The sequence below is a fragment of the Diachasma alloeum genome, unplaced genomic scaffold (assembly GCF_001412515.2).
Source record: "Diachasma alloeum isolate Michigan unplaced genomic scaffold, Dall2.0 Dall_scaffold_78908, whole genome shotgun sequence".
Taxonomy (NCBI): domain Eukaryota; kingdom Metazoa; phylum Arthropoda; class Insecta; order Hymenoptera; family Braconidae; genus Diachasma; species Diachasma alloeum.
Genome location: NW_021683643.1, coordinates 3,563,199 through 3,589,226, shown reverse-complemented (window position 1 = coordinate 3,589,226; position 26,028 = coordinate 3,563,199). Strand labels below are relative to the sequence as shown.

The window sequence follows — 26,028 nt, the reverse complement described above, 5'->3', positions numbered from 1 at the left end:
AAGGGTCCTTTATTTTACTTCCCGTGGTTAGAACGATATTTTTCGTCCCTTAAGTGTGGAAAATTCGACTTTGCTACCGTCTCAACGGGAAGAAAGTGGCTGTTTATTCCCTAGAAATCATTACTTTCATCTGTCAATTGTTTTTCATGTTATCCGTGGCCCCATATGATTTTTTCAAGGTGACAGCAAATCCAACCTTCTATTTTCTCAGAGTGAAAATCTTGAAAATCTTGAAATTTCAAGGAATTTTATCGTTAAAAATTTAAAATGTGATGGCAAAATTAATGAAAACTGTAAATTTCCGTTAAGTTATTCCAAAAAAAATGAATTACAAACAGATGAATTCCGATGAATACATTTTTGAATTTTCAGTAAATAAAAAATTCATCGTATTCGGTGATGAATATTCCAGTTTTGGTTGAAAATTCAAGTAAACTGGGGGAATCCTCATCTTGCTTCTGGCCAAAAATGAGGAATTTCATGGAATTTTCAGTGAAATTTGAAATTTCATGATTTTTTTCTACCTAAAACAAATTTAATACCACTCTCCCGAAAATTGCTACTAAACAACCCGTAAAATATCAATTTTTGTCCAACAGAGCACAACTTTCTTTTTCTCCATGTAATTTAATACAAAATTATTTAAGAGTTCAACCATATATCTGCGAATGTTCTTTCACTGTAATTGAAATTGTCTCTAACTTGTTAATTCTCATTTCCGTACCTCTATCTCTGATTCTTTGTATCTTTTCCTTGCCTCCAAATCCCCGTAAACCTCTTAAGCCTAACGATCCGTATAGTCCGAGTTACATTTTGACAATAAGAGGAAAAGGAGTAGTATTACTGAAACCAAAGCTCACCTTTTCGGTGGCCAATTATAGAAGATTCCCGCGATAATCCTATTACCTACATTAGCTCATTATTGCATAACTTTAGACTGAGCTGAGCTTATCAAAAACCCAGCGACTGTCCACGCTCCTCTCGCCAATGTTTCGAGATATCGACTCTGGAACAATCTCAATGATTATGCCGAGTGAAGGAAAAACCTGGCGGGTTTCATTAGTCGTTTTACTTTATTTTTTAAATCCCTAGGAAAAGTTTTAGCATCAAACGTCACCAAACATGCTATTCTGCTCAATTTGGGGATGAAGTGATTAAGTTCAATATATTTGTTATCATTCATGAAATTAAAGATGAAAGATGAAATGCTACTTGAAATAATTTTTTATTATTTTATTCGTTTAGTATTGAAAATTTGATGGAATAATGAATGAATATTTTAGTAGCGAAGTGGTAAAACGGTATAAGTCAATTTTGACTATTGACCAGTGTTTAGTAAAGATCTCAGAATCTAAGGGAGAGGGCAAAATTTTTGTAAAAACCTTTTTTGTAGAGCCGATTGAGAGCTATAACAAATGTAATTACGATAATTTCGCTATCTCCGTTAGATTCGGAAATATTCCTCAAAAATTCAACTGGGAGATGAGTTCACTTAAACCGGGTTACTACTTCGTTACTGATTTTCATTTGATGTAAATGATAGTATTTCATTTACTTAACTTTCTTAATTCATTTATTTAACTTTACTACTGAATGATAATAATCGCTGGCAAAAGTAATGGTAGAGAAGTCTACAAGACATTATTTCGTACGTAATATTACAAGAGCTTCAAAAGTATTAGGTATTTTTCGGTAAGTTTGTTTGTATGTAGGAAACCTTGAGGAGAATGCCTGATTAATTTTGAAGCTCAAGGGTTATTTGGAAGAGAATTTTTCCATCAAAATTTCGGCCAAGAAAGTTGCACATGAGACAAAATCCATCTGTCAGTTCCAACGAGCCGCTCACTCGACCAGAAAATCTTTTGTTTTTCATATAGAGAAGAGTCGGGCAAAATGGGACATTTCGGGCTCTTCTCTAGTTGTCAATATCTCCACTTACAAATGGAGATATCGACAATTGGAAAAGATCTCAACACGTCCCATTTTGCTCGACCCTCCTCTATGAGCCTCCAAATTTCGATTTTGAATTTTCGTTTATATTTTGTTAACCACACTAAAATGAGCAAACTGAAAATTTCAGACCTTTTGCTACGTAAGTAACAGAGAAACACCTATTTTTGCGTTTTTCTCATTTTTTTAGTTTTTACAGTATTCATGTGGCCCAATAAAAAAAATATCTATAGGTAAGACCATTTTTCATCAGAGATTTTCTGAATTGAAAAAAAATATATTTTCAAAATTTTAAATTCGAATTTGCACTATCAATAATGAAGTATATGGGTACGGGGATTTTCAGCAAAATTGAAATCTTGTTTGGAAAAAAGTTGCTAATTTGAACGAATCACTTGGATATCCTTAAAGAATTTGCCTACCAAACACGTTCTTCTTAAGATTGTCCCCGTTTTTCATAGATGATGTTTATAATAGTCTCCAGCTATTGAAAATTTTTTACTGATAGATTGCTAAATTCCGAATACAGTGAATTTTTTCTCAACTTTTGTACAACATACTTTCTGCGATGTTCAAGTCTAAAAAATAGACATTTCGTGAAAGCGTTCCTTTATTTGATTCAAAAAACGAATTAACAAATAATTTCTTACTTGATTCAAGCAATTATTGTTGCCTGCATTAACAATACTTGAAAATAGAAAAACTCAATAACTTATGAGAATGAAATAAATTCAATTATTTAGAATTTTTTCTGGAAATCCGCAGGGACTGACTTTTGGGTCCGATTGTATTGGGATACACCTTAAAGTGGTAGACGGGTGGTGGTCGAGCGGTACAGACGCACCCTCCGCTGCCGAAAATTCCAACTGAACATCCTAAAAAGTGGCTAATAGAACATCCTGGTCATTGACATGGATCCAGGTCGATGACCTTGCCTGTGCACTTCCCCATAATCACGAATATCATTTTTTCTTCTGAAGCCATCAGATTTGAGGACAGAATTCCCTTATCAGCATCGTCTGGGATTTTATTTAGATCTCAAGCAATTCAGGGTCATAAATGCGAAACCGTAGTATTCTTGCGACGAAGGAGCGGGAGAAGTGAGGGGTTAGAAACGAAAGAAGCCAATCGTCACGAAGGGTGAATGCCGGGGTTGTCCAGCGTTGAAGAGGGTGTTAGGGACGATCCCGATGTCCACACCTCTGTTGTCAGCTAATGCCCCGGCCATTGCATGGGACTCGCTAGCTGAAAATACTCGTATATGTTGGGGATTGAGCTTTCGGCCAAGAGGCCAGTGTCAACGTGGGGGAGAAAAAGAGAGGAAAAAAGAATTTGGTGGACAGTAGTTGGATTCTTCGGTACGTGTTCCACTCCAGAACTACCACTATACCGCTCTACCCACCCCGCGGCTCCCTCGTACGGTCACCAATACTCAACTGAGCTTTTTCAGCTACACTTCGGCTCCCTCCCCCTCACTGCCTGGTGTAGCACTGGCGCTGGACGCTTTGCTATCGGCATCGTGGCAATCCCGGCAAATCTCTTCCACTATAAACGACTAAACAAAGAGCTCCATTCTTCAGAGAAAGTACGAACACCCACGGGGAAAGGACGATGCGACCTTATCGGCCTCTGTCCACTACTTACGATCATTTATCTGGATACTGAGCCACGGAAAAAACTCCCATCTTACATTTATATCTTCACTTTTGTCAATAGTAGGTCCAATCGTTGAATTCTGTCGGGATGAATAGAGGCTTGATGGTGGTGGATTTTTTGGGTGATAATGATTTCAAACGATTCATTGACTATAGAAAAATGACTGATCTGATTGAAGGGTTTTTCTCCGCGAAAAAAAGCATTGGTTAATCTCAGCATCGTCAGTGTACACTGTCAAAAATTTTTGTCTGAATTTTCCGGTAGACTTTTTGGAAATTTTTATCGAATTTTATTATCACTGAACTTTTAAGGAATTTCATCATTGAAAATTCAGAATTTCGTGGAAATATTGAAGAGAACTGTAAATTTCAGTTCCATTTTTCCCTGAAAATAAATAGAAAACCAGAAAATTCCGGTAAATATATTCTTGAATTTTCAGGACAGTGACACTGAATGTGATTTAAGGGGAAAAAACCACGAAATTTCCGATTTCACTGAAAATTCAATGTAATTTAGCACTGAATATTCATAGTAGATTGGAAATTTAAATACATTAAGGAGTTCTCGTCTTTATTCTGCTTAAAATTCTGAAATTTTACTGAATCTTCAGTGAAACCTGAAATTTCATGATTTGTTTTCCCCGAAATCGGATTCAGTGTCACTGTCCTGAAAATTAGTAGTCAACTGTCCATGAAATTTCATTTTTTTTTCTAACACTGTAACGAAAACATTCGAAAGAAATTGTTGAGAGAAGTTTTTGGTGGAGGATTTCGTCAGCTTAAAAAATGTCTTAATGTTTCCATTCAATCTCTATTATGAGTGACTTTGAACCAAATACACAATCACCTAAAAAAATCATAAACAAACAAAGATTCAAGTGAACGAAAGAAATTATTTCGACCGGTGCATTCATATTCTGTATTAACCCCAGAGCTATTTAACTCGGTCAAACTTTTAGATGTTTCAAGGTATAAATTACATGACAAACTGGAGATGAGGGATCATACCCCGCCTGAGATCGAGTCCGAGTGCCTCCGAATTTTTAAATTTGTGCATTGATTATTATTTGATTGTTTCCCTCGTATAGAGATTCGGAAAGTCAAAAGACATCAATATAGCATCCTGCTTTCCATGTAATTTATATCTTGCAAAATCTAAAGGTGTAGCTCAGTAAAATAGCCCTGGGGAGAATACAGAAAGAGTCAAGTAAGTTTCGAGTAGATTTGCCCAGATTTTCTACCTATTTCGAGTACACTGTTAGAAAATTACTCTTGAAATTTTAAGTGAAAAATTTGGAAACTTTCAACAACAACAAAGTTACATCAAATTTCTGTATATTTCTTGACGAATCAGTTAATATCTTGAATATTCAAGCATCTCTCAATTTTCTGATTCATACGGCGTTGGAAAACCTTGAAAATTTTGAAAATTCAGGTAACTTCTTTAAATTCTCAATCTATTAAAAATTGACTTGTATGTGACGTTCAATTTTCACAATGAGTTTGGAAATTCAAGCTTTCATTAAAAAGTCAATGATTATTTAACATGAAAAACTCAATTTTTTTTTAATATTCAAGATGAATGAGAAATTTAATGAACGCTTTCATTTGAAATTGAATTCAACTTCACAACATCGAAAATTCAGATAATGCTGTGTCTGAAATTCCAAGAAATTTCTAACAGTGTGGTCTGACGGTGAGTCCCTCAATCCGAATTTTGGGGTTGACGTGAGTCGATAACTGGATTATTTAAAGGAGGAAAGTCTCAAATCGCTGCATGCCTAGTTGATTCAAGTCGAACCAACGGATTGATTCAAGATAAAAACTCTACCTGATTCAAGTGAAATGGATATTTCATCCAAGTCCAATTGCATCGAGTCGCAGAATCTGCTTGAATCAAATTGAACCCGACCTTAGTCAACTGTCTATGCGAGTTTGTACATTTACGAGTGAGATAAAAGAGTGAAAATGAGAAATAAGTCGATTCTCAACAGAAATTACTCCTACTCACATCAAGTAGCAGTTTATTTTTAGTTAGGAATAGTTTCCTATGTAGAATCCACAAAATCATTGCAACAATCAAAAATCGAATACGTTATTTTCCTCGGTCACCAGAGGAATACAAGAAGATGTAGTCTCATTGAAAACCGATGAATTCATTCTTTTCAGATAACAAATCATATTGATTTTTCATCAATGCCAATATCATCGAGTTTCCAGCGAATTGGAACCGAGGAGTGTTTCGCAAAAGCGAGAGAGGAAAAAAAACGTGAAATGAGAGTGCACACAGTTCTGTTCACTCCATCCCCCCTTGGATAATAAAAGAAGGCAGATTAATGCCCTCCGGTCTTGAATCCAATCAACATTACTCTGACAATAGTCTGCCAGCCAATGTCCTCGGAGTTCGACGTGGTCCGATATTATCAACAGGATCATCCTCCCACCACTTGATCCTCACAATCCTGTGTCTTCTTTTCTTCCTAGGGACATGTATACCCCCGGCCCTCGTTCCTTTAAAACTTCTCACCTCCCCCAATGCACCATCGAAGCCCCCCAAATGGATACTCCCAGGTTATTCGGCTTCTCCCCTCCACCCTCAGTGCTTAATTCCAGCCGATGATAAGTATGCTAACAAGACAGAGTTGCCTCTTGGAACCAAATTAACGCCCGGGCTTACACAAAACGCCAACGACTTTTTTCACGTCAATGTTAATGTCTCTCTCTCGTGCCGGCAAGCATTAACCGATCGAAGATGTCTAACTACCCGAGATCGAAACGTTGTGAGGGTCTCAACATCCCTTCTTGATGGTGATCGAGGCGCGAGATAAATCAAACGTTTAAGCTTCGATGGGGATTTTTTCCAGAAGTTGTTGAGGAGAACAAAACTACTTACGTTTATTCGAGGAGAAATCGTTATGTGTGGAGTGGAGGGATCTGCGATGATTGATGGAAAATGAAATTTGATAAATGACTCGGGAAACTACATGAAGCTCTCTAGTCGATTTTAACGAGTTCATTCGTTTTTGATGAAATTTGCTACAATTTTATGCAAGAACTTGCAACTGGCAGTGGCGAGACAAAACAAGCAGGGGACGGCGAGCATATGACCGTGAGCATGTTACACTGTTAGAAATTTTTTGAAATTTAAGTAACAGATGCATTTGAATTTTCAATATTCGGAACTTGCATTCAATTTCAGATTAAATTGCTCATGGAATTCCTGATTCATGTTGGAAATTCAATAAAATTAAGTTTTTCGCCATGAATGATCATTGAATTTTCCATGACAAGTTGGATTTTTACATCTATCGCGAAAATTAAGCATTACATGCAATGGAATTTTCAAGAGATTAAGAATTCAGAAGGAAAGTTGCCTGAATTTTTACGATTTTCAGTCATTTTCGTCGTCGTGTTAACCTGAGAAATTAAATTGCATTGAATATTCAAGAAAATGGACTGATTTTTCAATAACAAGTTCAATGGAAATTCCATGTAAATTATTTGTTGTTAAAAATTTCAAGACTTTTTACTTGAAATTTCAAGAGTAATTTTTTGTAATACCTGCCTCAAAAGTTCACCTTTCGAAACCGTTTAGTGGGTGTAACACGTGCACAAAAGCAACCACTTTACCCCCACTGCGGTTCCGAACAGCGAACTCGGCAGGTATTACAAAAAATAGGATGTGTTGCGCGTGCGTGCGAATAAGTGGTTCTTTACGCACTTGTAACACAATATACTATTTAGCCTCAATTCTAAAATATCTTAATGCAAAAACAACTTCAATTAATTTGAGAACTCGTTTTCTTGATATGAACCGATTGCCCTCATCTTTCAGACAAGTATAAAATTTCTTGGCGTACGATTTTTTTTCTTAGTGTGGGATATGGCGGGCTTGGTAATTTTCAAGTCATGAATTTTCTGATGCAAGTAAAGACGTACTTCTCGGAAAACTCTTGTCTTCTCAATGTGCTATCAGCCAAAAAAATTATAGAATTTTCCTTGAACATGGAAAAACAAGACTCGCTGAAAATGGCTAAACATCCTAAACTTTTCATCTTTGCTACATATGTGTAAAAGAAAAACATTTCCCAAATTCGATCTGAGTGATAATTCTCCACAACCACTTGTAAACTTAAAGATTGGTTTTCTCCGTTTAAAGCATTAACGCTCCAGCACGTCCAGCGGTGTGTCCTTGAGCCTCTGGAATACCCCGTCGGGACCACAAACACGCGTTCCCCCAATTATCTTCCACTGGTCTCAGAGGCAAAACTCCTCTCCCCACCTCTGGCATGCCACCTATTTTCGCCCACAATCGTGCTTGTGAATCCCGCACGTATCAGCAACTCATACGTGACAGTATGAAACCAGTCGCTACTTGTTATATCTTTGAGAACCTAACCCCCGCCCTCTCCCTCCCTCCCCCTCTCTAACCCCGCTACAAAAGAGAATGATTTCAGAGGTGGGGGTTGCAGGAAGCGGTTGAGACCGCACAACGATTTCCGCATCGTGTGCACTTTTCGGATTAACCGCCGGACATTAGAATACGGAATTGATATATTATATGGGCCTTTTCGTGAGATACGTATGTGAAATCGGTGAGGGGTGGGGACCCTAGGCAACACTGAAGGCGCAGAGCTACGTTAGACAGTCAGAACTCGGGTTTTACGCCTATTTCTCCACGCATCACTGAACACTGTCTGCATCCCTCATCGTATTATCTTGCTACTCGTAAAACACTTCTTTATAGGTTCACGGAATGTCCAGCTATACTGGACCACGTCACGGAACATTGAATTGGGTCTACTAGGGATAAACCAAAATTTATAAAATATTTCTTATTAGCTCTAGAAGTCTATAAATTAAAATGGTATTTTACAAAAAAAGATTCTCGTTTTCAGTCGAAATCTGTAAATTAGAGAACTCTGTCGTACTGAAACCTGGCGAGCGAAAAATCTTGGGAGTAAGTAGAATGTTCAGGTTCAAGAAAATTTTCCTTAACCATGAACCGGTGAAGTAAAAAAATGCAGCCAAGTTTATGAAATTTTTTAGATTTTTTTTCGAGTTTTTCATGAAATTAAGTAATAGTTCCACTTGAATTCTCAATGTTGTGAATTTGAATTCAATTTAAGATCTCCCATTCAGGTTGAGAATTCAGGATAATTGGGTTTTCTATGTTAGATTACACTGAGAAAAAATTCAGTGGTAATTTTACCTACAAGGGAATTGTCAAAGAAATTATATTTACAGTAACAATAAACTTTGTAGATTAAACTAGGATTCATCGTTCGATTTACTATGACAAATAGTGTCATCCACATTATGATGTCATTTTCACTTTAATGTAATAGTTGAATCTAATTTTTATTGTTACCGTAACTATTATTTTTTTGACAATTCCCTTGTAGTTGAAATTACCACTGAAATTTCTTTCAGTGTATCACTGATATTTCGCTGACACCTAGAATTTTCAAATTCAATGCGGAAATTGAACATGACATCCAACTAAATTTTCAGTGGATTGAAAATTCAGAGAAATTGTTGCACGAATTTTCAAATTATTTAATAATTTTCGTTATCATGTGGACCTTAAAATTGCAATTCCATTGAATAGTCCAGAATTCAGCTGATTTTTCATTAAGAAAATACATGAAAATTTCGTCCGAATGAGTGGTTGTTACAAATTTCAAGATTTTTTACTTGAAACTTCAGGAGTAATTTTCTAACAGCATATATTCTTGTGCGGGAATAGCCCTATGCGGAGTTTTAGATTGCCGAGAATGCTTCAAATGAAATAAATTATTTTCTAAAACGCAACTTAACCCGTATTCTCATGGCAAATGTAAAAATGCAACCAATGTCACGAAACTCCGTCGTTCTTGAACTCATAATTTTTCAAATTAAAAAATCAAAACCCATAAATAACCAGTTCCACATTCTCAATGCAATGCCTTCTACAATAATTAGTCAATTTTTCGCATCAACTCCAGCAATAATGTTTTTCCTAAATTTCCTACTTGATCAAATATTTCGTTAATTACAAATAAATCATCACTACTCTTTTTTCAAGTGTCGAGAAGAGGGAAGATGAGATAAAAAAAAACCTCTGGACGTGGTTCTGAGATAAAAAATTAGCCCCAGAGTTGCAAACGTTTCCACCTTAAATCATATATTTATCGCGACATTAATTCAACCCTTTTAGGTCCCAGTGTGTTCTCCACGTAGTTTTTAGCCCCGACTGGCGCCCAGCCCCCTCCCCCTCTCTACCTCGGTTTTCCATCCAAACTCCGGGACAGGCCGTTACCTCGCTAATTTCTCAGATTCAAGTATTTTTATGTACCACCCCCTTGGCCAGTCCTCGGGTCCAGCCACCCGCTTAAATCCTCTCGTTTATTATTTAGTGTGCGGGGCTTCCCAAAAAGCTCTCACACTCACGCGGCCTCTTTTTCTTCTTCTCTCTCCTCTACTTATGGAAAAGAGGAATTAAAAAAACAACACACTAACCCTCCTGCAAAATGTGTCTGCGAATGCTGTCTTTCTCTTCTCTGGCGCGTGTCCACCAACCCTTTTTTCCAGCCAGTACCCTTGTATTATCTCTCCTTATACTTTCATCCGCCCTTCTCCCAACAGTTGAATTCTGATAGCCCTATCTTATACTTTGCCTGTCTGCACTCAGTAAATTAACCGAGGTTAATGTGTTTTTTTGTTTTTCCGGTAAACAGATATTAAATCAAATATTGTTTTGTTGATATCCTTAAAGGGAAAAATGTAGAAAGACCTTTTATGTAGACGGAGAATAAAATAGTAGGGGAGACCGGGGCAAAATGATACCCCGGGGCAAAAGGAGACTCCTCTGTTTTTTGTTTTTCTACGAGACAAATGAGTCTAGTTTTTTTTTCGATGCAACGTCGTTCAATAGATCACGTAAGTAGGAAAATAAATTTTCGAATCAAAAGAAGGAAATCCTATGTAAGACAATCTCTTATCGTCGTTATGAGCACTACTATAGTTTTTATGGGAATGAGAAAATTTCTCGTCTCATGCAGATATTTCGTTTTGCAGTAATAATTTTTTGTACGTTCATTATAACTCGATTTTTTTTGTAAATTTGAAATTTCTGTGGCTGTAAATTTCCAATATATTTTCAGAGAATTTGTATCACTCCCGAGAGTGAAAAAAACACTAGACTCAGTTGTCTCAGTGAAAAATAAAAAAAGAGAGATCTCTCTATTTTTTTTTGTTTTTCAATGAGACAACTGAGTCTAGTGGTTTTTTCGATGTAACGTCGTTTAACAGATCACATACGTAGAAAAATAAATTTTCGAATCAAAAAAAGGAACTTCTATTAAAGACAATCTCTAATCGTCATTATGAGCAATATTCTAGTTTTTACGGGAATAGGGAAATTTCTTGTCTCATGCAGATATTTTATTTTACAATTTTGAATTTTTGTAAGTTCATCGTAACTTGATTTTTTTATACACTTGAAATTTTTGTGGCTGTAAATTTCCGATACACTTTTAGGAAATTTTTATCACATTTTAGTTCCACTAATATTTTAAGAAATTTCGTCATTGAAAATTCAGAATGTCATGGGAAATCAATGAGAACTGCAACTGTAAGTTTAATTATTCCCTGAAACTTATTAGAAATCAGCAAAATTTCGGTAAATATAATTTTGAATTTTCAATTAATTGGAAGTTCAGCGTAATTTAACACTAAATATTCATATTTTCATAGAAAATTCTAATGAGTTGTGGAATTCTTGTCTTAAAGCTGCATAAAAATTTGAAATTTTCTGAGAAATTTGAAATTTTATAATTTTTTTCTCCCTAAATCGCATTCAATATTTATGTTCGGAAAACTGCTCGTCGACTGTCTAATGAAATTTTAAGGACAAGGGCCGATTAATCATAAATCGAGTGAAATAATTAAGAGTGTCTCCCATTTTACCTCACAAGGATCAAACTTCATCATGGCTATGTTATTTTGGCATTTATTAATTAATTATTATCAATAATAGACTAAGAATTCAGCACTATAACTTAACCGGAATACTTCTATTCTTATCAACTTCCGTTTACAATTTTTTCAGATCGTAATCTTTGAAATCTAAGTAATATTTATACTTTAAAACTGCTAACAATGGGGCACTTAATTAGTAACTGTAGAAAAATCAATCATTTATGTAAAATCTCAACTCTTATAGGGGTCTCTCATTATGCCCCGGTCTCCCCTAATATTTACTAAACTTCGAGAATTTTTTCACTCTGAAAATAATGTTTTTTTCAATAATGAACCATAAAAAAACTCCATCAATATTTAGCGAGCTTCATTACACATTCTCGATGCGATTTTATTGAATGCTGCCGATCACCACAATGAATGAAAATAAAAAATCAGAAAATTAAATAAATCCCCCCCAAACCCGAATGAAACAAATGCAGATGAAATTTCAGCGGGTATTCCCGCGGTAAACAGGAAGTGCCTAGGGTGAATCCGTTGTTTATTAAATAAATACATATCCCAAGTTTGAATGCCGGCTGTTTCTGTTCTGTTGTCATAGGACTCGAGTGGAAAGGGAAAAAAATTGAGCGAGACAAAGAGAGAGAAATAATAATGGAAGGGAGATTGGTAACAAGGTTCCTAAGTCTCTCGCCCTAACCGGCCCAGTGGCTCTCCCTCCCTTCATCGCTCCGTTTCGCGTTCGGCCCGACAATGGACGCGCAAAGCCCGTGGGGATTTGGCGTCGAAGCCTTTTCCTATGTACTTCCAACTCGTGCGAATAAAGAGCCCGAGGTCGAGGCAATACCTTCGACTACAACCGTGTAATATTCTTACGCTTATTTTCTGCTGCAAAAAAGGGGTTGAAAGGCAGATCTGAATGACTCCAGAAGAATAAGAAGTGAAGAAAAAAGAATAGTATTGAGTCCCCGGCATTTATTATAAATAGCGTCATGTTGCCGAATATTCATTGAGTCTTTTTACTCGTATTCTTCACTTTTTCCAAGGGCAAGAGGGAGAGAGAGAGAGAGAGACGTAGAGAAACGGCGACAGAGATTCGAAAAAAATGCTTACTTCCGTCCCACCGAAAAACCGAAACCTCTCTCCCCTCATTCACCGTTTCAATTTCGCTTTTTTATTTTTCTTTCTTTCTTTTCAGTTTTATTTCCTTTGAGGGACAGCCACCCAAACCCAAGGAATGGAGAGCATATGGCCTGAACTAATCTTTCCTGAAAGTGTTTACTCGTAAACATCTGTACAGGATTATAACTCGGAATTTATCAGAAAAAAGAAACTGGAATTTCTTAACGTTCTTTCATGAGGTTTTTGAATGACTTCAAATTTGACACCTTGCTTCTACTCAATTCGTCATGAATATTCACTCCAATATGATGAGAATGACTCATTTGATAAACCTAAAACCTGTCCTATCCGGAAGGCCAAAAATTCCCGATCGAAAACAACAGAATTGATCTCATTCTACACAGTTAGATTTTTTTTTAATTTCATGGACGATATTATAGTAAATCTTATCAGAGTGACATTGAATCGGATTTGGGGAAAAAATAGTTATAAAATTTCAAGTTTTAAGGATAATTCGGCGAGGAGTAGGATATTCAAAAAATGCAGCCAATTTTATAAAGATTTTTTTCACACATTATTGAATCCAACAATTAGACACTGTTGACAAAATTTGAGAAGCCCCAGGAGCAGGACAACAACAAAAATGATTTTTAAAGTTGCTGCTTATACATGAGGTTAAAGGGAGCATTGATAACTCGTGCATTTCCCCTAAATTATCGACCAGTCGGCAATGTGGAAAAAATACTGAAATTATCGATGATCCATTTTACGTCATGTATAAGCTGCAACTTTGAAAATCATTTTTGTTGTTGCTCTGCTTTTGGGGTTCTTCAAATTTTGCAAACCATGTCTGAATAGATTCACTAATGTGGAAAAAAATCGTCATAAAATTGGCTGCATTTTAAATATTAAAAATCCTGCTCCTCACCCGACTATCCTTAAAGGGAGACTCCTATGAGTTTTAAAAATCGTGGGATATTGGAGTGAGATTTCTCATGCATTGAAGATCGATTATGCATGTCTAAAAACGAATAATTAGTGAAACAAAATTAATTCTTTCTTGTTGGTTTGCTCCGCGGGCGCTTAAAATGTTAAAAATAGTCCGGGGCCTCCAATTTGTGAGCTACAGAGGTTTATTTTCCAAATTTTTTAAAAAAATGTGTACAATTACGAATTAGTTTTTATAGCACGCGACTTTTAAAACTCAAGTAGTCTCCCCTTAAGGACGTACTAAACCCTTTCGGCCAAAATTCACTTTTTTTTTCATTTTTCTGGAAAATTATTGATCGGATTGATGCGAAATAATATACCGTTTTTGCGTTTCATCATTGTTGACTGACTCACGAAGTTTCATGGTAGTGCAATCATTTTCCTGCATGTTTTCTAAAGTTTTGTGAATTTCTGAAAAGTTTTAGAAAAAACGAAAATGATTGTACGATCATGAAATTTCGTGAGTCATTAAGTAATGATAAAATGCAAAAACGGTATATTTTTTCACGTCAATCTGATCAACAATTTACCAAAAAAATTCAAAAAATGTATATTTTGGCGAAGTAGACTTCACGGAAATTTATGAGTTTCCAGTAGAAGTGAGATGGAAATTTCACAACTTGATTGAATTTTCAGTGCAACATGAATATTAAAAATCAAAATGACATAAATTTTCAATTTTTCCCTGAATTTTTCTGATTTTTCTGAATTATCACAGAATAATTGAGCTGAAAAATCAAGTATTTTACTGATTTTCAGATCATTTAAACAGAAGCTCAATGGAATATTCAATTTTCCAAGGACAAGATTCCCTAAAATGTCAGTGGAACTTGAACATGATAAAAATTTCCAGAATTTAGCCCGGAAAATTCAGACGAAAATTGTCAACAGTGTACTCCAATTTTCCCATAGAATCACATAAAAATTATTCCACCGTAATCCTTTCCTCCTCAACCTCAAAAACCACTGCGCGAGAGAAGATTCCAGCCGATGTATTCATCCCCAAATTTCCGTGCCACCCACCACCTGTACCACTCTCTCGTCCCGCACCTCATGATTGATTGATTCATCTCCTCAAGTGACTCAACCCAACCAAAAAAAAGTCTAACGCATTCCAATCAGCTGAGCATATGGAGCCCCCGTGTTCAATGCGTCTACTGCGTTGTACCGGCCGGTGCAGTCACGAAGAGACAACCGACAGCTCCAAAAGGGCCGCGGTAAAGTGAGCAAGTGAGACGGCAACACCACGTGGTGTCATTTTAGTAAACTCACTGTTAAAAGCGAGACGAAACGAGAAAGAGACACTGACGTGTTCTGTTCTGTTCAGTTTTGTACTGTATGTGAAATGAGTGGAGGGGCAGAGGAGTGAATATTTGTGGAGAGGGGAGTGTGCACTCATATGTTCTGTCGGGGAACGGCAAGTGAGGGGGGGGAGGGGGGTCGACAGGGGGGCGGGGAGAAAGAAACACGAGGATTGAGGAGAGAAGGGGAAGAACTAAAAGCAGGCCTGTTGGTTGGTTTCAACTATATTTGTTTATATTTACACAATAAGCAACAGCCCCGGCGGCGGGCTTCGGTCGACTCGGTGTACGCGCCTGGCATCACCCGCTTTTAGTGTTTAGTCCTCGCTCTATACTCGGCACATCCACGTTTAACCGCGTACACACGTCTCAACGTTATTTCCCTCCAATTGCGTTTTTTTTGGCTTTTCACACCTCTCGTCTTTTTTTTCCCTCTTTTATTCAGTCGTGAATGAACATTTCGTACCTTTTCCGTGCGTGAAGGCTCAGCGCACTCCATCCAGTTTTTTACACATCCCCTACTCCCCCCCCCCTCCCCCCGGCGGCTTTTTTTCCGACGCTGAGCCGCACGTGAATTTTCCGCGTGTGATAATTTTTTATTTAAAACTCTGAGTGGTCGGGCCAATGTGATTTCAGTTTTTTTGTGGTTCTTTGTTGTTTTTTTGTTGAACTGTGCATTTTTTGTGGATAATTTAAACTGTGCAGTTTATGGAGGATTTATATCAGTGAGGATTTAATTTGCGGAATGGAATTCAGTGAGAACTTATGTAAGATCACGGATTTATTGAGGGGAAATTTTTGGGGAATATTCGATTTTTATTGTGTGTGTTTAATTTAGATAATTCGCGGAACAAGTGTTTGTCGTTGGGATTGACCCCATTTTTTTTTACACGGTGCTTTCTCTTGGCTTTATCAATTATCAGGTTGAAATTCTGTAATTGAGTGGTAAAACACGGTGGTTTGGATTTTACAATTTTGTTAATTGAATGATTATGTCCGAAACGAGGAGTCTTGCGAGAAAATGTAGATGGATTTTTTTGTGGGAATTTCTTCAATTACGAAAATGGTCTTGTGATATTTCTCCTGCAACCACTTGTTTCTGAGATTTTCCTAGAGGCCCTTTCAATTAAGAACAGCGGGTTTCATTTAAGAATAATCTTTCCTCTTTGAAGACATTATCACATGGCGAAATGTCAATTGTGTTATTGAAAGGATGGGATAATGTCACCTGATATGAGAAAATAAAAACTGGTTTCGGCTCAATATTTCACGACGTATTAGGCAAATTAATTTGATGAAATGGAAGATTGCTGTCTGTATGTTGAGAACAAATTGGACGAAATGGTTCTGTTTTTTTTAAATTTTATTCACGGTGAAATGCAATTTTTAATGTTATGATATTTCATACAGTTGAATTTTTTTGAAGAGGAGGTTCATCCCGGAAAAAAATTATTTTTGAAAAGTATCATTTTTCGCGTGAATTTTCCTTAGCAAATTCTCTAGGCCAAAATTGTTTCCGACTGCTCAAAATTGAACATTCTATTTTTTTTTAACCGTAAATTCGATTTATAAAAAATCTCCAACACAGAAATTTTTAGAATATTTTTATGAATACGTTCATCAATTTTTGCTTCTTACTTTTTTTAAATGTTAACAACTTATTGAATTGTTGATGAAATGGAATAATTTATTTCTCGTCTCACGTCTCCATGAATTATTCCCTTTTATCATACGCCAAGACTGAGATCAATTGATAACGCTATTTTCAAGTCATGAATATTTCAAAAAAAGTCAAATGGTCCATTTCACCCCATCCTCCTCTATCTGATTTTGAACGGTTGGAGACAATTTTAAATTACAGAATCGGGTGCTTGAGAAATTCTTTTTTGTAATACCTCCCTCGAAAGTGCACTTTCCGGTTATTGTCCGCACGCCGTGTGTAAAATTCACGAACATGTGTAGAATAAACAAAAGGCACTTCTTAACACGCGTCGCGCGCAAAGACAGTTGAAATTTCTGATTATAAATTTGACATTCACTTCGCTGTAGAATTATTCACACCGTCGGAATTTTTTTCAATAATTCGCAGAAAAAATGAAGATGTTAAAGAAAGAAATGAATGTGGTGATTCCAGGACGATGGCATAATGGATCATGAGACGGACGGAGACGGAGCGATCAACTTGTCAACGTCTCAGCGACCCTCCGCCTCTACAACCCCGAATGGTGATGGTCCAGTCTACGGCCAAGATCAACAAGACAACGATCAGGTACATGCAAAAATCCCCCATCAAAAGCGAAAGGAAAAACGAAAAATATCCGATGAAAATTTCCTCCTCAATTTCCCGCCGTTTACGTGGTGGAAAAAAAATATTGGGAAAATATAAACAGGGGGTTGGCCTCCGGATAACAGTGCGATAACGGGCAAACGCATTTACCCGGATATTTGACACCGTCCGCCATAAAATCGACCTCATGCCTCGTTGTAACCCACTTGGTTTTTTTCTCCACATTTCAAATTCAATTCAAAATCCCGCGTCACACGTGGGGGTTGGCTTGCGGGCATGTGCTGGTTTTGTTGCATAGTTGAGAGGGCGCTCTGACGCAGTAGAGAGGGAAACAAATGTTTTATGGCCCTTAAAGCGGCCTTTTCGTGGAATCCAGTTAGGTAAGGGGTACTTGGGAGATCACAGTGCCTCATATGTGTGCAAATACGGAGAATAAAGAAGTTTTTCGCCTTTAGGAGATTGAAAAAAAAATGACGCACAAATGTTTAATGTTTTTTCCACATTTTTATTGAAGTAATTTGCATTTTTAATTGCTTCAATAATGAGAGTGCGAGCAATGCGAAGGAATAGTCCACGAAACATGATTCTTCACTCATTATTGAAAAGAGATCATTGATCATCTTTCGATAATTATCAATTCAGTAGCGAAGCGGTAAACCCGGTCAAGTCGATTTTTCCTTTTAGCCATTTTTTGATGAATATCTCAGAATCTAAGAGAGATAGCAAAATTTTGCTTATGACCTATTTTGTAACCCTCAGTTGGCTCTACAAAAAAGGTTATGACAACAATTTTTGTATCTCTTTTAGATTCCGAGATATTCGTCAAAAACTGGCCAATAGTTAAAATCGACTTAAACCGGTTTACCGCTTCGCTCCTGAAATTTAGCAAACATTCCGAGAGACATATTTTGTCGGTTTGTTCTTTTATTCAGTAAGAATTTTCCATTCAATTTTCTCGGTAACACTTGACAAGTTTGACGAAAAATCAGAATTTCACAAAAATTGTAGGTCTATTATAGCTGTTATTGGAATTTCTTAACAGTGAGTAGATTTAACTATTGTTCCCAGGACGTGAGCGGATTCGTTCATGTGATACGTTATTTTTGTATATTATTATTAAAAAATATCAATATCATTATTATTAAAGAATAACAAATTCGATATTCCTCATTGAAAAATTAACAATTTCGTTAACTCTTCACCCAGCTAACGATTTACCAGTAAATTTCCGGATATTTACCGATCTTGCCGAAGATTGTTAGACGCCACCCGTAAAAATTGTTCCCTGGGTAATAATGGGATCATCAAATAAATGGAAATTTTTAATTTTAGGCCAATTATTCTGTTAAAATTCATAAAAATAATGAGAATTCAGGTCATTTGTATTCTGACAATTTATGTTGAACTGAAAATTCAAGTAAGTTGTGAAATTCCACTGAGTATTTCCCCAACCGGAATCTCGGCCAATATCGGCCTTCCTATAGGAGGGCCGCATTTGATGTCACGTGGTACAACCTATACGGTTTTATGTCGGCAAAATTTGGTAAAACCTCGGCACGTTGCTAAGGGAGAATAAAAAAAATAATTGAAATGCGAAAGTGTAGGTTGTACCACATTGACATCAAATGCTGCCCTCCAGTGACCGAAATTCCGATGGAGGAAATACTCCTCCAAATACCCCTCGAGCTTCCAAGTGCATCGGGTTTTTCCCTCAAAACCTTCCCTACAAACAAACAATCGTGTCAAGTTTTGTAGGAAAATCCCTTGCGCTTCGCGCTCGGGATTTTTAAACCTACAAAACTTGACACTCTCGTTTGTTTGCAACGAAGCTATCGGGAAATACACGATCATTTTGAAGCTCTCGGGGTATTACTACATGCACTGATAGAACGGATTAATTATTGTTAACGAATGGATTTTGGTTGGAGGTTAGGGTCTATTCGGTCCCACCGTTCATTCGTTAATAGTTAACGAATGTATATTTGAGGAGCCTTGTTTGATTTGACTTTCGCCATTCAAGTGAACCATTCGTTAACTATTAACGAATATTCATTTGGTCATATTCAACTCGACCATTCGTTAATAGTTAACGAATCTCGTTTGGAATAAATGAATTATTCTATCAGTGCGGAGACAAATTTTTGATAAAAATTATCCTACCGTTCTATAAAAGTCTATCATGAGTCATCGTTTCCTCATTTCTATCCCGAAATTTAGTAAAAATTAATATATGATGATCGAATTTTATTCTACGTTAGAGAAATTTTATCCTGACGCATCATAAATTTTACCCTTCCAGTCCAATAATTTTTATGTAGATAACAACGAAAATTCTAGAACGGTTGGTAAATTTTACCCTATCGGTACAGTAATTTTTACTCTACCGGCACGGTAATTTTTATTTTTATCAGGATAAAATTTCTCTAACGTAGAATAAAATTTGATCATCATCTATTAATTTTTACTAAATTTCGAGATCGAAATGAGGAAACGATGACTCATGATACACTTTTATAGAACGGTAGGATAATTTTTATCAAAAATTTCTCTCCGTGTACTGAAAACTTGGATATCCTTTCCATTTTAACCTAAACCGTCAAATTTCATAATCATTTTTCCCTAAATCGAATTCAATGTGCCTCATGTGGAAATTACTACCAGATTGTCCATGAAATTTAATTTTTTTTTTTCGAGAAGGGTTGAATCAATCAACTAGATTATTGGAATTGAAAAATAGATTTAGCCTTTTCAAAAAAAAATTATTCTCCGCGCAAGCAAGAAATGTAATTTCTGAAAATCGAGTCAAACAAGGCTCCTCAACTGTGGATTTGTTAACTATTAACAAATGAACATTTAGTGAGACTGAATAGACTCTCGTCTCCAACCAAATCCATTCGGTAACAATAACTAATCCTTTCTATCAGTGCCAGTGATTGACGGACGCGTCACTGACTTACGGTCGGAATGACAAAAAATCACTTGTTTCACACTTTATAACGGACGAAATTTATTTCAATTTGTTACAATTATCGAAATTTCAATGAACAATGTATTTGTCCCTTACAACTTTGAAAATCATCTCTAAGAGGTTGTCAAACTTCGCCGGAAACGGCCTTGTGAAAGTGTCCCCGGGGTCAGCCAAACTTGGCCCCACAAGACTCCCCGTATTCCTTCACCATGTTTCCTTTACAAGTTTCCTTCAGTGAAGACTGAGGGTGAGTGAGAGACTGTAAAACCCCCAAGTGTACCACGAGATCGAAGTCCCGCGGCGTTGCTCCGACACTGTTTATAATTTAGGGGATTCAAACGTTGCCGGTTGTTGGAGAAGAGGAGGGCCCGGCCCCCAGCTCTTGAAAGTAGAGTGGTTGGAGATCCTTGACTTTGGTATAACGTAACTCGAGTGACGTGAGAAACCACTTTTGGACACGATAGTGTAGCGTAACCCATAAAACGTTAAATTCTACCCGAGAAATAACAAAAACTATATTCTTGGAACATCAAACTTGATACTCCACCATTTATTCAATTTTCTGGGAATCGAAAAGTAATTCAACTCCATTAAAAATCCGAGGAAATTTCCAGTTCAGAACGCAAAATGCTCAACGCATTTTCTTCCTAATATTTTCCAATTCGGCGCGGGTCCGCAACAGGTTAAGGTGTATCCCAAGACAATAACACCCAAATGTTAGTCCCTATGGATTTCCGGAAAGAATTTTAAATGACTTAATTTATTGTATTCTCATAAGTTATTGAGTTTTTCTATTCCTATATGTTGATGAGCCAGGCAACAATAACTGTTTGAATCAAATGAAAATTATTTGTTAATCAATTCTTGGAATGGATTAACAAATGGTTGAATATCGCAGAAACTATGTCGCACAAATTTTTCTCTCCTACTTGCGTAGTCGAACGTCACAGCTTTCTTTTGAGCCTCATTTTACCCTCAGTTTCCGGACATTTTATGAGGATTTTATTATTTAAACATTGTAGGTCATAATTTGAATCTCCCTATTCAACCGTTAAAAAACATTTAAAAATTAAAAAAAAATAGAAAGTTTAGTTTTGGAGGAAGATTAATGAAATAATTAAAAAATCGCCATTTTCTAAATTTACGAGCATTTTTATGAATGATTTATAAAGAATCAACTTTCCACCATAAAAATCATTTGTTCGAAAACGTAACAAATTTAGTCATATTTAGAATTTTACCAGAAATCGATTTCGTGGCTAAAAAAATTAGGTTTCCGAAAGTTTCAACAATTTCAATTATTTATTTATAAACACAACAAATGTTTAAAAAAATAATAATGTTGCGCAAAATGCAATTTAAATTATGCTGAATATTCATGATTTTTTTCAAAATTTTTATTACGCAATTTAATTGAAAAATTTGGTGATTGAAAATAGTTGAATTTTTAGTGTCGATTTGTGTGAACAACTCGTAGATAATTTATTTTCTTGCATTAAGGCTATTTGTCAATTATACTCCCTTCTCGCTCCGGAAAAACAGTACGTTTCAGCTGACACTGTTGTTTTCCCAACATGATTTGTTATTCCCCTAGTCAAATGATGTATTGAAAAATAACGAGCTTTCTAATGTATTTGAAATTAATGAGAACAACTTCAATATATCTCTACGTTATACCTGACAGAATTTCAGATTTTTATCTCTATTTAGATCAGATATCATTTCTCCTGTAGTTCCTAAAAGAACTCATGTTATTTTGACATTCAATCGTAAATCTAATTTTATTGTAAATGAACATCCAAGAGGGATTGAAGGTTTTACTAGGTTTATCCTAGCAGGAATTTTATGCAATCTATTTTATATCAAATTTTTTTATAATTTAAAAACTAATGTACTTGGAATTTTCATGTCAACTTAAGGGAGACCGCGGTTGAATTTGGAAATAGTCAGGCGTTGGATACACTGTTAAGAATTTTCGTCTGAAATTTTCGGTACACTTTTCTGAAATTTTGATCGAATTTAATTACCACTGAAATATCGCGGAATTTCGTCATTGAAAATTCAGAATTTCATGAAAAAATCAAAGAGAACTGTATATTTTCATTTGTTAGTATCATTTTTCCCTGAAAATGAATAGAAAACCAGAAAATGTTTTTCTGACAGTGACACTAAATGCCATTTAGGGGGACAAAATCATGAAATTTCCGATTTCACTGAAAATTCAATGTGGAAAAAACGAATACAAAGTGTAATAGAAATCCAATACGATTGTCTAGCGAATTCGCTGTTTTTCTATTCAATGTTTTCGTCCGTGGAAAAGTGAAAAATTTTTTTCATTCCACCAATTGTGTATTGACAATTAGTCTAGTATTTAGGATTAAAATCATAAGATATTTAGTTGAACAATTTCCTACCTTCCTATTTGTTACTGAATTAATAGAGATTGGAACGAGAATGGAACAAAGCTGAATGAAAAAGTAACGTCTATGTTTGATTTAATTTTGGATTCGACAATGGAATCAAGCTTCATTCCATCCTGGATTTTCTAGCCTTAAAGAACGAGATTGTTTCAACTTTGAATTAAGGCTTGAAGGAACATGGACGGCTTAAGCTTGAATCAATGTATGATTCCACGATGAAAACAAGCTTGATTTCACTCTGGATCACGCAGTCTCGATATCCCATTCTAGAACAGCCTTTGCATCCATTGTCACGGTGGACGTTTGTCACCTGCGGTTCTGACCCCTCACAAGCTTCAAACATATAACTTATATTATAAACTTTAACAATTGTCTCCCCTTAATGAGCCATCCTCCACCTCTCCACCTCCTTTATCCCTACCTATTTATTCATCATTTTTTTCCCAATTAAATTCTTCATACTCCTCCTCAATTTGATGGAGAATTGAAATGAAAATAAAACAGACAGCTGTGAACAAAGTTTTCCCGTCCAAAAGACTAACGAATTCTCACCTCGTGATCACGAGAGGGATGAGGAGAGGGTGGACAAGAAATTGAGAGGGGGTGGTTTATACCGACTGTGGCAGCCCTTCGAATCGCAAATTGCGGATAGGCTGTCCTTTCCAATCAACGCCACTGGCCTTCCCCTTTTTCTCATTCTTTATCATTCCTCATCCCCTTTTCTCCCCCGCCCCCTATCCTTTCTTTTATTCTGCTTTACTCGTTCAGCCACTTCTGGAGAAATTCTCAATTCCTCCCTCCTGGCCTCCTCTTCACCCCCTCATCGTGGAAATACACTTTGCTATGAATATCGATGGCCGGGAGAAGTAACGTTGAATTTTACGTAATTGAAAGAATTTTAGCAATTTTATTTCTCAAGGGTAACACACAGCTGGAGGCGACGTAAAAGAAAAAAATTTTGACGTTTAATTTTTGAAGAGAGAGAGGGAGAAAGGCAAATGTGTTTTGATAATTTTCGTTGGCTAGGAATATTAGGCAAGCCAAGTGTTTTTCGCATTTAATCGCTATCCAAGTAAATTAATGAATTTGTTTCGTGGACACCTGTGAAAATAGACTAGCGTCTATTTCATACGTGTAAATGAATTTACGCGGTTCAATGACATTGGATAGAATGTTTCGACACCAGGCCGCGAGGAACTTTTTTGTAAACATGTGAGGTAGCAAACTTCTTCACGACCTTTATCGAACGCTATTTTTGGCCACTGAGCCCGAGCAAAGTGAGGTTAGAATCGCGGTTTATCGGGCCTAATGACAAGAAACAGTCTATTAAATGAAATTGATTTTATTTTTTGTTCACTAATGAATGGATGGAATTGAATCGTTTTTTTAAATGTAGGTATTGTTGAGCGCTATCAATTGCCATTAATTAAGATTGAATTCATTTATTCACTTTTAAAATTTTTTAATTTTTTCGAAAATCGGTTGGCCACGATGACTAAAAAAATGTTCTGAATTGATTGAATGATGGTTAAAAAAATTTGTGTGAAATTAGATTTGATTTATTTGACAATTTGCAAAAATTTGATATTTTTAAAAATCATAATTCCGAAGATATCTTAGAATATCATGCTTCAAATGAATTCAATCATAGCTTACTTTTTTTGTTTTAATGCCATCAAGTCGAAGTTAAAAGATGATTACAATAGCTATATTGGTTGACTTGATTTTTATCATGATTGATGAAAATTTCGTATTTTTCATGAATTTCATTGAAAATGAGCTACTGCTGGTTTCTTCAAATGTGATCTTTCAAATTCCTTTGAGCACGTACGTTGTTACATACGTGTACACATATATACACACACGTATGAACGAGGTTTAAAAATTGCATTTATGTCATTAGGCCTGATAAACCACGATTCTAACCTCGCTTTGCTCGGTTAGATCGCGGTTTTCGGGCCCAATGACATAAAATATCGCCTGATGACATAATATGCTATTTTGACACTGCTGCTACGTTCACTTCGTGCCGAAAAGTGCCTTTTCATTTATTCGTAAACGAGAACTCTTTTCGTTTACTTGTAAATGAAAATGGTACAGTTCCGCCACCCGCTGAACGTAACATCACTGTCAGAAAATATTGTTCGACACATGTGAGACAGGAATTTTCAGCTCGTGTGATTGGCAGCCCGCGGCTTCGCCTCGGGCCGCCAACTTCACACTTGTGAAAATTCGGTCTCACTTGTATCGAAATATATATACTATTTCGAACTGTTGGAATCATACTGGGTCGATACAACACAAAAATCCAAAACTTAAATTTGGACAGTTACAAAGCTTCTATTCGGAAGCAAAAGTGGAGATGACAAGTTGTAATTTACTATAATCCCGGCTCTTTTAATAGTAAAGGTTGGTATTTTGGATAGGCGCAATCGGCAAAGCAGTTTCGGAGATATTTAACCTTTTGTATAAAACTATTTCATTAAAAGGTTGAATATCTTCCTGTAGATACCCTGTAGCATGTGGTTATGATTCCTACAAATCCATGTGGAAGCTTAATACCCAGAAAATTGGGAGAAATAGAAAAAAGGTCACATGCCTTCTGTCGGATAGCCTCGAACCCCTGCTAGTTCTGCCATTAATGAACACTCATATATATAAATGAGCCATTACGTTACTGTTACATCTAGTTCTGAACAAACCGGAAAGTTGTGCAAAAACTGAACATTTGTACTCGTCAATAAAATGTTAGATATCCGTCAGTTTTTGATCGTCATACAATACGAACATCTTTTGGGAACAGTGAAATTGGTGAAACGTAAAATTCACATGTGAATCAGAATTGCTAAATGATTCGGAATAGTTTATGATTTCCGTTCACCATTTCCCATTGATATAAGATCTGTATTGACATAATAAGCCTTGGAAGAATCTACGGTTCATTCATTTAATTTTAGATTATTCAGTGATCTTTGTCAAGCAGTAGATTTCGAATTTACTGTGAATAATAATTACGATATATATTTATATATATTACTGTAAATAATAATTACTATATATATAATATAAGTTGTTCCAAGTAAATTATAATTGAAGTGAGCATTTCGTATGTCGAATCAGGATGAATATTGTAACGCGGAAAAAGCCTTGAGATTGTAGTAAGATGTCGTTGAGTTGAAAGAAGTTTATATTTCTTGACTAAAAGAAAATCGCATTAGTTTATAATAAGAGAATCACAAATTACAGCAATTAAACACAAACTTGGATGTTACAAATTTCGTTGTGATGTACAGAAAGCTTTATTTAGACATCAGCTTCATTCGAGAGAACAATATTCAATTTTTTCACACACCTGCACGGAAAGTTCGTACTT

General features: G+C 36.1%; 1 protein-coding gene across 7 annotated transcripts in view; it reads left to right on the top strand.

Moving 5' to 3' along the window:
• LOC107047916 (forkhead box protein P1) overlaps positions 1-26,028 on the top strand; it is a 382,431-nt gene that overhangs the window by 203,808 nt on the left and 152,595 nt on the right. For all 7 annotated transcript variants that reach the window (XM_015270832.1, XM_015270831.1, XM_015270833.1 and 4 more), the window contains one exon: positions 17,115-17,249. In XM_015270832.1, the coding sequence (XP_015126318.1) occupies positions 17,127-17,249 (123 nt within the window). In that variant the 5' untranslated portion in view covers positions 17,115-17,126. The remainder of the gene's footprint in view (positions 1-17,114; positions 17,250-26,028) is intronic.